We start from the raw sequence: 14,709 nt of genomic DNA, 5'->3' as shown, positions 1-14,709 counted from the left end.
TTTAGACCAGGCTGGCCTCGAACTCATGGACCTATCTTTCCCCTACCTCATGAGTGCTGAGATTAAAGGTGTGTACCAACATGCCTGGCCTGACTAATTACTTTTAACACAAAGAAAAAAAATGTACGCTCAGTTAGAAACAAACACTACACCATGCCTAGATCAGAACAGGTCTGAAGGACAGAAAGAGCAGGTTCCTATCCCTAGCCTTCCCCCTAGTCCTGCTACCTACTGAACTCTGTCACTTGCTGTTTTCTACCACCATCTTTTAAAGTTGGTTAAGTCACATAAAAAGTGCTAGGCTCAGAATTCCATTAGATGGATGAACTCCACTTATCTAGTGCCTTGTTTGGTAGCACTCAGTTTACCTCTAGATTTTAATGGCTGAAATCACTCTGCCCTGAAGAATGGTGTAGTTTAGCCTAAGGAGTGAAAATGTTGGTAGGATAAACTCCTATAGTGTCTGAACTGCTACGTTTTAAAAAAGTCATGGTTAAATGGCCTCTTACAAGGTTGAAACATCTACCTTTCCATCTCTAATGTCTCTTGTCTCTCCTGTATCTTGCATTTTCAAGGGTGGGTAGTTTAGTATCAAAAACGGCATGCTTATTGGACAGCAAGAAAGCACAGAACTCACCCTGGCGACGGCTTCTCGCAGACGTTCCTCGAGTCGGTCTCTCTCGTGCTTGAGCATCTCCTCTGCTCTCCTTACATTATCTCTTTCCTTTACTACAGATTTCATTTCTTGAAGGGTTTCGTGAAGTTTCTGAGCTAGATTTAGATTCTCCATTTCTATTTTATTCAGAGTTAAGCCTTGTTCCTTGAGTTGCCTCTGCATTTCATTCATGTCTCCTTTCAACTTGAGAAGCTGAAGTTCATTTGCCTTAAGTTCTTGAATCTGAAGAGATCATGAAATCAGGTTATGATATGGATGATTTATAAAAATGTATTTATTTTATTTTAAATTATGTGTGTGTGTGTGGGGGGGGTATGTGCAGGTGAGTGGGGGGGGGTGCCCAAAGAGACAGCAAGTGTTGGATCCCTTGGAACTGGAGCTCCAGGTGGTTGTGAACCACCCAATGTGGATGCTGGAAACTGAACTTGGGTCCTCTGCAAGAGCAGTACTTACTATAACTGCTGAGCCAGCTCTCCATGCCAGGATACAGACTTTTTAAAAGGAAGGATAAAGAACAGTTTCTAAATTGACCAAGACAAGAGCCCTTTCATGTATTCCCATTAATATTTTTCATAAAGACATGCAGTTTCCATTAAGGTATAATATATATACATAAAACTGGGTCAGTTTTGCTTCCTTTAGAACACGCAGATGACAATGTAGTCATTAATTCACCCACTGATCAATAATTAGGTTGTTTTAACTTTCCCGCTCTTCTGAGGAAAGCTGCTATGAACGTTCTTGTGGTCTGTACAGAAGTACACCCGTCCTCTTAGGCACACAGCAAGGCGTGGGAATGCCTGGCCATGTGGCAGGAGCTTGCTGAGCATCCAAGCTGCTTCCCAATGTGGCTGAAGCATTTACACCGCCGAAGTTTAAGCATGAACAGGTCAGATGTCCAATGAGGCAAGTCCCCTCCCTTCCCACAGTACCTTTGCCTGTAATTTAACATCTGCATTTCCTAAATCCGTCTTCATATGTGATGCTTCTTCTGTCTTCTCAGAAATAATGCCCCTGAGCCTGTCAATAGTTTCTCGGTGTTCTTTCAGATCCACATGCACAATCCTTAGTTTCTCTTCCTTTTTCAGATCCTTTGAAGAACAGTGACATATAAATATCAAAGAGCATTTTTAAAATTAAGTGATATACTTTCTTAGTAAAGACAATTATGTTTTGATTTTTATTCTTTATTGTGGAACTAGGGATGAGCCTAGGACCTTGTGTATGCTAGGCAAGAGGTCTACAACCGAGCAATAATGTGTGCCTTCTTTTACTTATTTTTTTATTTTTATTCAAACTATGTAGTCAAGGCTAGCCTTGAATTCCTGATTCTCCTGCCTCAGCCTCCCAAGTACTGGTATTACAGGTACATCTACTTCCATGCCAGGCAATTTTATTTTTTTGAGACAGGGTCTCAGCTGGCCTGGAACTCACTATGTAGACCAGGCTGGCCTTGAACTCACAGAGACCCGTCTGCCTTTATGTCCTGAGTGCTGGGATTACAGGCATGTGCCACCATGCCCAGCTACTTATTTTTTTTTAATTAATTTATTATATGTGTGTGTGTGTGTGTTGGGGGTGGGGTGTCTTACTGTGTGGAGGTCAGAGGATAATTTCATGGAGTTGGGTCTCTCCTTCCACTTTTATCTGTGTTCTAAGACTTGAACTCAGGTCACCAGGCTTGAGCAGCAAGTACTTTATCTGCTGAGTACCACCCCCACCCCGACTTTTCCTTCTTAATCTTCTTTGCTTTTTGAAAGTTATAGAACTTTTCTTCTTGTCTCATCACGCCCCCCCATCTCCTACTTCAAGAAGCAAACACAGCACTATCACGTGTTGCAAAGAAGGGTTCATCACTGCAAGCAGATAACACGTCTACCTGCTAGTAACAGGAACACACGTAACTTACATCTGCTTCTACTTTTCTAAGGCTTTCCCTCAGTTGGTCTCTCTCTGTTCTGAGGGTTTCCTCCACAAGTCTCAGGCCATCATTTTCTTTAGTAACTAATCTTACTTCTTCAAGATTTTCATGAAGCTTTTGAGTCAATCTTAGCTTCTCTATTTTTATGCTCTCTAGAGTTGAATTCTGGGCTTCCATCTGCTCCTTTAGTTGTTCCATTTGATACACAGCTTCTCTGAGGTCACCTTTTACTTTAGAAAACTGATGTTCTTTTTCCTGGAGTTCTTGGATCTTAAGATAATCATACAATAAGTTAGGATATAGAAAATATGCATACACACACACACACACACGCACGCACCACATAATGTCTTAAAATTGAACAGGCAAATCTTCACTTTAATTTAAACACACATTCACATCCTGTTTCATTATACAGAAGATTTTATTCAATGTCCCAGTTATTCAGATTAAAAATTACCTGTGCTTCTAAGGTAGCATTTGTACGTTCCAAGTCCCCTTGAATATTGGATATTTCATCCGTCTTCTCAGAAACAATCTCTTTGAGTTTGTCGATAGTTTCTTGGTGTTCTTTCAGATGCAGATGAGAAATTCTTAGTTCTTCTTCTTTTTCTAGACCCTTAATTATTTAAGAAAGAAAAAAAAAATGCATTGAGAGAAATACAATTCAAACAGAAGGCCTATGACAGGAAGTAAAGCACCCTCACCCTCTCCGAAGCCTCCTAGTCTCCACTCTAGTTACATTCAGATGTGAACAGTCTAGATATACCACTGTCAAGTGACCCTTTTCCAGAGTGGGACACTTACCAATGCAGCACTTTGTTATTCAAATGCACTATTCCATGATCCAAACATGCTGCACTTACTTAACCAGTCTCCTACTAATGGACAGAGTGACTATCAGATCTCTTTGTGCCAATGTGCACAGTGTAAGCAGCTGCAGTTAGACTCTGGGAGCAGTTTTATACTTCTACCTAATCTGTGGCCTGCTGTCTTTTAGGACATGAAGGCTGCATGATGGGGAAGGATGGTAACTCACTCTAGTCATGGTTGCTTTAAGGTTTTCCTTGAGCTGGTCTCTCTCTACTTTGAGGCTCTCCCCTGTACTCCTAAGGTCATCCCTTTCTCTTGTTACAGATCTCATTTCTTCAGTGTTTTCGTGGAGTCTTTGAGTCAGGGTTACATTCTGCATTTCCATCTTTTCCAGAGTTGACTTCTGGGCCTCAAACTGCTCTTTCAAGTGTTCCATCTCACACATATTCTCTTCAGTCTCATTACTTGTCTTCATCTCAAGATACTTATGCTCTTTTTCCTGAAGTTCTTGGAGCTAAGAAAATAAAATAAATTAGGACACAGGTAGACAGGTTTTTTTCTTTTCTTTTAAAGAGAGAGGAAGATGCATTCCTAAGTCAAGGCAAAAACATCTACATTTTAGTCTAATGTATGCAGCGCTTTCTTTGTTAAGGGCTATGAGGAAACAAAAGCTACGTAGGTGCCATTTTCCAGCATAACAAAACAATAACTACTTTCCCTTCATCTAAACCTCCTAAATCCCTCTGAATAGTTGCTTCTTGATCTATATTTCCTGAAATACTCCTTGTATTAATAATGACTAGGTAATCATTACGATGAATGCAAACAAATTTTAGTTCTTTTTCATTTCCTTTATAATTAGAGAAAAATTAACAAAACTTACTAGCAAACACCATCACAATCATCTTAACCCTATTTTTTGCCCCAAATCAGTCTATTTAGCTGTAATTTCTTTAATGTTTTCTTCTGTCGGTCTCTCCCTCTGAGGGCCTCCGACATACTTTCGGTTTGGCGCTTTCCTTAATTATATATCTACTTCTTGACTGTCTTCAGTTCTTTCATTAGGCTGGAGCCTGCCATTTGTACATTTCACAGGGCTGAATCTTTGGGGAGGATACGGTCCACGGCTTGTTCTAGTTTGTTTTTTTGAGCCTCACTAGTTTCTTTTACGTTAAGTTGTTCCTGTTTCTCACAAAATACTTGAATCAATAATAATAAGTTAATAGCAGCAAGAAAGAATGCTCTCTCCTATTATTATTATTAGTTTTATTATTACTTTCTTTTTGAGACAGGACCTCCCTGTAGACCCAGCTGGCTTGGAATTCACTATGTTAACCAGGTTGGCCTTGACCTCACAGAGCTTCACCTGCCTCCAGAGTGCTGGGACTAAAGACATGGCCACCACACCTGGCCTCTCTATTATTTTAAGGAAGAATACAAAATATAAGCTCCAAAATAATTTAGTGTAAACAGTGGCCTTCCAGTTAGCTATCTCCTAATTTCTACCTCATTCTTTACCCCCAATTTACCTTTTTCTGCAGCTCATCAGTGGCTGATTCTAGCTCTATCCGAATGCTTGATAATTCAGCTTCCTTCTGGGAGAGGTTCATTCTCAGTGCGTCAATCGTTTTCTCTTGCTCTTTCAGGCAGCAATGAGCAGCTTTAAGTTCTTCCTCAGTTTCTAGGTGCTTGATTATTAGAGAAAAACCCCAAGACATTTACAGAAATATTATAACCATTACAATATAACTAAGTGCTTTATGCAAAGGTTTAGTTATTAGGAATATATTTGCTTACAAAATATAGTTTACTTATTTTTTTGGTTTTTGAGACGGCCTCCCTGTAGTCCCAGCTGGCCTAGAACTCACTATATAAACCAGGCTGGCCTAGAACTCTCAGAGATCTCCTGCCTCTGTCTCCCGAGTGCTGGGATTAATGGCTGGCCCTTACAAAATATCTTAAGAAATACAGCGAAAGATGAAACTTACTTTGGCTGTGATTTCTCTGACGTGCTCTGTGAGTTGGTCACGCTCTGACTGGAGAGCCTGCTGCAGGCGCTGGAGGCCATCCCTCTCCTTAGCTAACAGCACCACTTTGCCACTTTCGTCAGGACTTGTGGACAACCTGATCTCTTCCTGTTCTTCTCTTGGTACTGCTGAATCTCTGGCTTTGAACATCTCCTTCAGCTGCCCCAGCTCACTCATTTCAGCAGTCGCACTGTCCTTTTCCTCTACATTGAAAGACTGTTCCTGTTTATATCCAGCCTCTGGGATCTTAAGGGATTCCTAAGACAACAACAGTTATAACAGAAGGTATTTAATTATTATGGAAAAGAATCAGGATTTTTTTTTCAGACAACTGAGGTTGAAAACAATGGCTCATTTATAATCTTTTGTTTGTTGGTTCGGTTTTTGAGACAAGGTCTCCGTGTAGCTGTAGCTGACCTGGAACTCACTAAGTAGACTGAGCTGGCCTCAATCTCACAGAGATCCACTTGCCTCTGCCTTCTGAGTGCTGAGATTAAAGGTGTGCACCACCATGCCCAGCTTACACAGCAATCTTTTCACTCTCCTACTCTTCCATTATTCAGGCAGTTAATATTTTAAGTAAGGGCTCACTGTGCTTCTAAGTATCCTGTTAGATAAAGACTGCAGAGAAATATGATCTCTCTCAGAATCATAGGGGGAAGACAGATATTACGTGAAATCTCATCAAACAGAGGAGCTGGGCTCCCCTAAGGCTCATGTCAAGCTTATTATTAGGAATGATTAGGATGAGTTTCCTAGGGGATAGAAAACAGAGCTGAGGGATGAAAGCACTAGCTACGCAAAGGAGGGTGTGTAAGTACCAGGGAGACAGGATGAGAACGCTTCAAATTCCTAAGGGAAGTGCAGAAGAGCACTGAAGGACAGGAGGGAGCAGCGGGGCCTGTGGGTCAGGCCTCTTTTAAGAAGGAAAGATCACTTGGTCTCAGAATGGAAAATGGAGCAGAGACACGAGTGAATGTGGAGAGCTTCAAAGACACAATGGTGAACTTGTACTAAGGTGTTGGTAATATGGAGGGGAAATATGGGAGGGTTTGAATGCAGGCACAAACACAAGCACACACACGTGAAAATAAAGAAGGTTTGGAGACTGGATTGTAGAGAGGGGGAAGACAAAATAAAAGCAGGGATGTTTTCCAGGTTTCTAACAGAAGCAATGAGGCATACCATTGGTACCTTATGTAAGGAACAGATGATTCTTTTTTAAAATTTAATGCAGGGTCTCATTTGTCTAAGACTGGGCTCAAACTTGCAATCTTCCTGTCTTAGCCTCCCAAGAGCCAATAATATAATCCTGCACCACCATGCCTAGCATGGAGGGACAGATTTAAAGAAAGAAAATAATCTATTTTCAGTTTGACCCCTTTCTGTAATTCAGCACTGCTTTTTCTAAATCAATTTTTAAAAACAGCTGTTTCTAGGCCTGGAGAGATGGCAGCTGTTAAGAGCACTGGCTGCTCTCGCACACAGGGCAGCTAACAACCATCCATATATTCCAGATCTCGGGGGATATGATGCCCTCTTCTGGCCTCTGTGGTCATTGCATGCACAGGCCCACTTACCATGTTGGCAAAACACACATACACAGAAACTAAAAATAGAAACAAAAAAAAACAAAACAGTTGTTTCCCTGGAACATTTCTGTCCAGTTTTGATGGTTTCTTAGCATTCAGGGGCAACTTTAATCATTTTCAGTCATACATTTGAAGAAAACTGGCAGTTAGATTTAAACTAAAAGACAAACAACCCTTCTCTAAAGATTTAATTCTGATAAAATATTACTAATGTGGGAGGAATAGAAACTTACTTCACCAGAGCATAGTGATCCACATGCCTGTAATCCTAGAACTGGGAGGTGGGGGAAGAAGGATCAGGAGTTCAAGGCCAACCTTGGCTACATGAGACCCTGTTTGAAAAAACGAAAAGCTCACTCTAGCCCAAGTTCGCTAATGTCTTCTCCCAGTGGTTCACATTCAACTTGAAGTGTTTCTTTTATCATCTGAGATCAGCATATTTTTAAAGTGAAAGGTCAGGACATTTTCTCCTAGCAATGAAAGTGACCTTGACCCTTCAGGGCCTCCTTGGATCAAGAAATCTATTTACTCATGGGCCTCAACTCCCATTGATGCTACTCAGGACTTTCCTTCTACTTCCCTTCTGCCACAACTTACTCTCTTTTCAGTTTAGCTCCAAAGTGTACCAGTCTTTAGACATTATTTCCAATGGTTAATTCAGTCAGTTACAGGCTTACTTTTTAAGACTGGTTCCCAAATTATAAGTAAATATAAAACAAAGTTTAGGTATGTTCACTTTCAGATGGCTCCCAACGCTACTTCCCAATTTTTCTCTGGGTGCACACCAATCCCTGTCCACCTTGGTGTTAGTGGAACCATGTAATTTTGACTATCATATTTCTGCATGTGCTACATTAGAATTGAGGAATTTTGTTTACATGCATATATATTGGGAAAAAGAACTGTTTTATTTATAGCATGGTTTCAATGTTTGGCAGAGTGTATTTATTTTATTTATTATTTTTATGTGTATGAGCGTATTGCCTGCTTGTAAGTGCATCTGTATTGTGCAATGCCCACAGAGGTCAGAAGAGGTAGGGTCCCCTGGAACTGGAGTTATGGATGATTGTTAACTGCCATGTGGGTACTGGGAACTGAACCCAGGTCCTATGAAAGAATGGCCAGTGCTCTTAACCACTGAGCTATCTCTCCAGCCTCTGCAGTGTAAGTGTTTAACACGGATTGGCCCACTTATCCCAATCCATCATTTCTTCCATAGCACTTAACAATTATCTGACATTGCTGTATTTGATTGCTTTAGTGGTCTCCCTCCACAGCAACTGAATAAGGATTTTGTCCCTTTGTTCCCACTGTTGTACCATTTTTTTCTTGTTTTCTTGAGGTATGCCCAGGCTGACCTCAAACTCTCTATAGAGCCCAGGCCCTTCTTGAACTCCTGATCCTCCTGCTTCCATTCTCCAAGTGCTAGGACTATGAGGCACCACCACCACACTGACCTTCCTCACTGTATTTCTGTAAGTAGACTGTATCTGCCACAGCAGCCAGGCAACACATTCTTACCCACAAATGAGGGAAAGGAACTCGGTCAGCACTTGCTGCTCACTTGCTTACCTTTGCGTGCAGTTCAGTGCCGGGCTTCTCTGTGTCCTTCCGGGGGCTGGCTGCTTCAGCGTCTCTCTCACAAATGCTTCTTTGCAGCTCATCAATAATTTCTTGGTGTTTTTTTAGATGCACGGGTGCAATGATGAGTTCTTCTTTTGTTCGCAGGTCCTTAATCAACAAGTGACATTTAAAGAATTTTCCAACACTATCCCCAACACCGCCTCCCGCTTCCTAATTGGCTAAGTGTCTGAAGAACCATTTGAAAGGTAAAGAAAAGGCGATGGCAACTCACCATAGCTTCGGTTTCTCTCACGTACTCTTTAAGTTGATTTCTTTCGACTTCAAATGACTCCTGCAATTCTTTTAGATCATTTCTTTCCTTGGTTATAGATTTCATTTTCTTGTCATTTTCCTGGAGTTTTTGGGTCAACTCAAGTCTTTCCATTTCCACATGTTCTAATGCTAATTTTTGGTTCTTTAATTCGTTCTTCAGATTCTCCATTTCATTGATCTTTTCTTGCATCTTAGTCAGCTCCTCCTGTGCACTACGAAGCTGTTGCTGCTTTTCCTGGAGTTTCTGGTTCTTAGGAGGTACAATTTTTATAATTATCATGTTAAGACTATTTTACCAAATTTAGAATCATTAACAGAGCACTGTCTACCTCAATGAAAACAGACAAGCAGTATTAAAGCAAACTGGCCCTCTAGACACAATGTCTGCCATGTGTTAAACAGTTCTGGGTTAAACTACCCAGAACCTCGGAATGTGACCTTGCTTGGAAATGGGGCCTTTGCAAACATAATGAGCTAAGGCATACGAACAGAGCCTACTGGATTATAGTGGGCCTCAAACCAATGACAGAAGAGAACACAGAGACACCTGGACAAGCAGGTCTTGGGAAGATGGCAGCAGAGGCTGGAGTGATGCAGTTTTAAGTCAAGAATGCCCAGCGCAGTTGGAGATCCCAGACTCTGGTAAGAAGCCAGCAAGCGCTCTTCTCTAAGCTTTTAGAAGAAGCATGGTTTTGCTGACTCTTGAATTTTGAGCCCCAAAGACCAAGAACAGAGATATAAAACATTTCTGTTCTTGTAAACCACCAAGTTTATGGTAATTCTGGTATCATTAGGCTGATCAAGGGAGCAAGGTGACAATGAAAGCGTAGAACTGAAGAGTCAAGAGACTAGTTAAATACACAAATATAGATACCAAGTAGCTGCAATTCCCTATCATATAAACCAATCAATAAGCATATTTTGAGACAAGGTCTCACTCTGCAGCCAGAACTCTGAGTGCGGCTCAGATCACTGGGGCAGAAGCTTGTCAGCCTTAGGTCTTCTTTGTGTCTCACAGCCCAACTCTACTTTCACAAAATGAGTCAGGAGATGCTGAGAGCAAGCAGCCTTACACGTTAACACTAACACAGCTCCATGAGGAGAGGACCTTTGCTTTGTTGACTAATATTGTTAAGTACTCAGGAGAGTGTCTAGCCCATGGTAGTGCTCAACAAATACTATATTTTATGGTTAACTTAGAAGCTATAAGGCTGCATCTCACCAAATGTTTTTAGAATTATATAATCCTGATAGGAATGTGAAAAATTCAGTACAACTGAAATTTCAAAATATGAACACTGAGGGGGGCCAGGTGTGGGGGCTCATGCCTTTAATCCCAGCACTCAGGCAGAGGCAAGAGGCAGAGGCAGAGGCAGAGGCAGGCAGATTGATATGAGATGGAGGCCAGCCTGGCCTACATATTGAGTTCTAGGCCCGCTGGGGCTACAGGGAGACCCCATCTTGAAGGGAAAAAAAAGAAGAGCATTGATACTTCTTCATCTGGAGATACTATGATTCCTGGATTTGGGACTAGAGGAATAAAAATTTGTTACCAAAAAGGTTTAGGCAGGACAAATAGGCAGAAAGGTAACTAGGAAAATTCACCTTTTCCCTGAGCTCCTCCTCAGCTTCTGCCAGCCTCTCACAGGCCCTTGACAGCTCATCACCTTTCTTCACGGCTTGGCTCCTTTCCTGAGCAACTATCTCCTGCTGCCTTCTGAGTTCCACTCTAAGAATTCTTAATTCTTCCTGGTTTTCAACAGTCTAGAGTTTAAAAAGGTTACAGATTAAAAGAAATAATATTAACTTATATTTTTAGGAAATCAAGAAAAAAACCCAGAAATTAGTGAAGGACAATGTAAAAAGATGTGAGAATGCTTTCAATGGTTAGGAGGAGAGTAAAATTAGTTTTTTTTTCTTATGCTCAAGTCTTTCTGTTTCCATATATGCTGATGCTAATTCTTGGCTTTGGATATGAGCTTTGATCATTTACTCATCAGCTAAAAATGGTGCACAGTGACACTCACATATGTAGGTTGCTGGACAGCTTTAGTTGTCAACTTGACACACCTGGGTAGAGGGAGCCTCAGTTGGTGAATTGCCTCTATTGGACTGGCCTGTGGCCACCTCTGTGGGGCACCTTCTTAATTACTGAGTGATGTGGGGCAGCCCAGCCCACTGTAGATGGTGCTACCCCAGGGCAGGTTGGACCTGTGTCATATAAGAAAGCAGGTTGAGTACAGGCCAGATGAGCAAGCCAGTAAAAAGTGTTCCTCTATGGCCTGTGCTCCAGCTCCTGCCTCCAGGTTTCTGCCCTGAGTTCCTACCTTGGGCTCCCTCAGTAATGAACTGTGACCCTGGAGATGTAAACTAAATAAACCCTTTCCTCTCCAAGCTGGTATTGGTCAGAGTGTTTTGTCACTGTAATTGAGAGACAAACTAGAATAGTCACAAAAATATAAGAAGCCACGAATAGAATATACTTTGTGTTTCATGCTAATTTTCATTCAGAATTTTGATAAAGCAGACAATTCTAAAAAAAAATTAAAACAAAAAATTAAACTAGCACAAAGCATCAAGTTCTACTGGCTCCACAGTGAATTTCTAAAATTACTAATTTAAACCTTTAAGATTATTCAGCCAGCTACAGGAATATTGATAAACTGAACCAGTTATGGGAATACTGATAAACACCAATGATTAAAAACAAATTCAAAAACAACAGTAAAAGAGAAACATTTAGGAACCAATTTAACAAAGTATGTGTAACACCTGAACACTGAAAACCTGTAACACATCACTACAAGAATAAATTATTAGAAGACATATAATGGCTAATCAGCATATGAAAGCATGTTTAACATCTTTCACTGTTAGGGAAAGGGAAAGTAAAACAAGGCACATTCTCAAAAGAATGGCTGAAACTGTAAGCATCACTAATTATGGAGGGCTAGCAAGGGGGTATGAAGTCACCAGAATCCTATTTATTTGTTGGTGGGGCTGTACAGTGGTAAAACTCATTTGGAAACCAACCTGGCAAATTAAAAAAAAAAATATGTGTATGAGCATTTTACATACATGTATGTAGGTGCATCTGTGCTGTGCAATGTCTATGGAGGCCAGAAGGGAGCAGTGGCTCACTTGGAAGAGGAGTTACAGATGGCTGTTAGCCGCCATGTGGGTGCTGAGAATTGAATCTGGGTCCTCTGCAAGAGCAGCCAGTGCTCTTAACCTTTGAGCCATCTCTCTAGTCACAGTCTGGCAGATCCTCACCAAGTTAACATAACTCCCTATGAGCCAGTAGCTCTGCTTAGGCAGAGACATTTGTCAAAAGTCATCAAGCTCTACACTTCCATAACATATTGCATGTAGATTATACTTGAATAAATTAATAAAATCTAAATAAACAGATGATGAAAATGTATGTCCACGTACACAGCTCTAAACCTACCATCTCGATATTTTCCTTTAGATCCCTCTTCAGTTGCTCCTTTTCTGCCCTAACACTCTCCAGCATCTGCTGCAGTTCATTTCTCTCCTGTATTAAAGAAGATATCTTCTGCTGCTCACTTCCCTCATCATCCTTAGCATCTGCAATCAGCCTCTGGGTGTTTGTGGTGCCCAGATTCTGTCTTTCATCTACAGCAGTCTTCTAAAATTGGAATACATTAAAGGAGAATGCCTTAAGTAGTTAATAACCACTTTAATATCAGTAAAACAGCCATCACACATATTCTTCACCAAGGACTAGTCTCATGTCTGAACACACTGTCCACCACAAACTTAGGAGGTAGGTATTATTATTATCCTCTTTATTTGATAAGTACGGAATTTAAATTCCAGAAAGGTAAAGTCACTTGCTTGAGATCACTCAGAAAGTAGAGTCTGGTTTGGACTCCTGTGGTCTGGCTCCAGTGCTGGTATTCTTAGACCTGTTCACTAATAAGAACTACCTGGGTAGCCATATTACAGTTATCTTCATGTATACTAGGTTAACTGACTTTATGTACATTCATTTATTAATATATAATAATCAAAAGATATATGCCTTTCCTTTTGATATATCTTCCTTAGATATCTTGTAAGTTTCATACTATTGTATTTTGTCTTTTACTACTGAAGGAGGACCACTGAGGACTTCTACATAAGATAGAGAAATGGCAGCTGCTTCTGGGAAAGTTGATGGATGCAGCCAGAATAAGAAAAAACACTTTATCCCAAAGAGGGAAACAGAAAAAAAGCTTTGGAAATTCATGAAGGGAGAAAAAGTATACTGGAAAGGGCAGGAACAATGACAGAAAGCAAGGCAGACACAGCCTGGGTCCAGCTGTCCCCAGGTGGAGGGAGGGGGCTCAAGCTGCTTCTGAGAAGACCAGTAACAGGAACGCCAGTTGCAAGCCAAGCATTCCTACCCCCAGGACAAACCACAGCCTCCACAGGCCTCAACTTTAGTTGCTGGTTGTGATGGTTGATCTTAATTGCCAACTTGACTGGATTCAGAATCATCACAGAAATATACCTCATGCTGTGTTTATGAGGATGTTTCCAGAAAGGTTAAGTCAAGAGAGAAAACCCATCCTGAATGTGGGCAGTACCATTACTGGCTGGGGTCCTGGACTGGTTAAGAAGGAGCCAGTGAGCTGAGCTGCCCCCTTAGCCCCTGTCTGCTTCCTGACTGGGAACATTATGTGAGCAGCTGTCTGATGCCCTGGCTGCCACATGCATCACACCTTCAAACTGAGCCCGAGTAAACCCTTCCTTCCTTGAGCTGTCTTTGCTGGGTATTTGTCACAGCAACAAGAAAGTAACGGGTGGGTTTTCATGAAACACTGATTCCCTGGGCAGACAGGTCAGGGATTGAAACTAATTGTACTTTATTATGCTATATGTCTTAAAGAGGAATGGCCTGGCACCATCTTAAAGGAAAATTTATTGTAATCAAAAATGTAATCCATCACATAAATGAACCCAAGGGCAGAAACCACATGATCATCTAATCAGATGCAGAAAAGGCCTTTGACAAAAATCCAACCTTCTTTCATGATAAAAATCCTAAAGAAGCTAGAGATGCAGGGACACATCCCAGCATGATAAAGGCAATCAATGCATAACAAGCCCACAGCCAGCACTACGATAAGTGGAGACAAACTGGAAGCATTGCTACTAAAATCAGTAACAAGACAAGATGTCCACTCCTGCTCAATATAATGCATGAAGTCTTAGCCACAGTAATAAGACAAGAGAAGGAGGCAGAGGGGATACAAACAAGAAAAGAAGTCATGATGTCCTTACTTCACGTGGTATGATTTTATACATATTAAAGACCCTAAGGACGCCACCAGAAAACCCCTACAGTTGATAAAAATGTTGCGCAAATAGCAGCATACAAAACTAGCACACAGAAATCAATAGCCTTACACACCAATGGCATACATACAAAGAATTTAGGAACACAATCCCATTCATTAATAGTCTCAAAAACAAAAACAAAAAATCTTTCAATAAATCTAATGGAGGAAGTGAAAGGCTTATATAATAAAAAATTAAGATACTGAAGAAAGGGGCTGGAGAGATGGGTCAGCAGTTAAGAGCACTGACTGTTCTTGCAGAGGACCTGAGTTCGAGTCCCAGCACCCACATAACAATCTGTAACTCCAGTTCCTGGGGATCTGATGTCTTCTTCTGACCTCCACAGGCACTGCACGACATGGATGCACTTACATACATGTAGGCAATACACTCATACACATAAATTTTTTTAAAAATAAGATGTTTTTAAAAAGA

The 14,709-nt window shown here is 41.0% G+C and overlaps 1 protein-coding gene across 5 annotated transcripts in view; it reads right to left on the bottom strand.

Moving 5' to 3' along the window:
- Cenpe (centromere protein E) overlaps positions 1 to 14,709 on the bottom strand; it is a 69,229-nt gene that overhangs the window by 19,561 nt on the left and 34,959 nt on the right. For all 5 annotated transcript variants that reach the window (XM_029560235.1, XM_029560237.1, XM_029560239.1 and 2 more), the window contains 11 exons: positions 12,377 to 12,577; positions 10,531 to 10,689; positions 8,885 to 9,175; positions 8,602 to 8,760; positions 5,399 to 5,695; positions 4,940 to 5,098; positions 3,637 to 3,924; positions 3,058 to 3,216; positions 2,586 to 2,867; positions 1,609 to 1,767; positions 638 to 898 (listed from right to left, as the gene is read on the bottom strand). In XM_029560235.1, coding sequence (XP_029416095.1) covers positions 638 to 898; positions 1,609 to 1,767; positions 2,586 to 2,867; positions 3,058 to 3,216; positions 3,637 to 3,924; positions 4,940 to 5,098; positions 5,399 to 5,695; positions 8,602 to 8,760; positions 8,885 to 9,175; positions 10,531 to 10,689; positions 12,377 to 12,577 — 2,415 coding nt within the window. The remainder of the gene's footprint in view (positions 1 to 637; positions 899 to 1,608; positions 1,768 to 2,585; positions 2,868 to 3,057; positions 3,217 to 3,636; positions 3,925 to 4,939; positions 5,099 to 5,398; positions 5,696 to 8,601; positions 8,761 to 8,884; positions 9,176 to 10,530; positions 10,690 to 12,376; positions 12,578 to 14,709) is intronic.

Source organism: Nannospalax galili, unplaced genomic scaffold (genome assembly GCF_000622305.1).
Source record: "Nannospalax galili isolate Female #2095 unplaced genomic scaffold, S.galili_v1.0 scaffold189, whole genome shotgun sequence".
In the NCBI taxonomy this organism is placed as follows: Eukaryota; Metazoa; Chordata; class Mammalia; order Rodentia; family Spalacidae; genus Nannospalax; species Nannospalax galili.
This window is presented reverse-complemented; position numbering and strand designations above follow the sequence as displayed.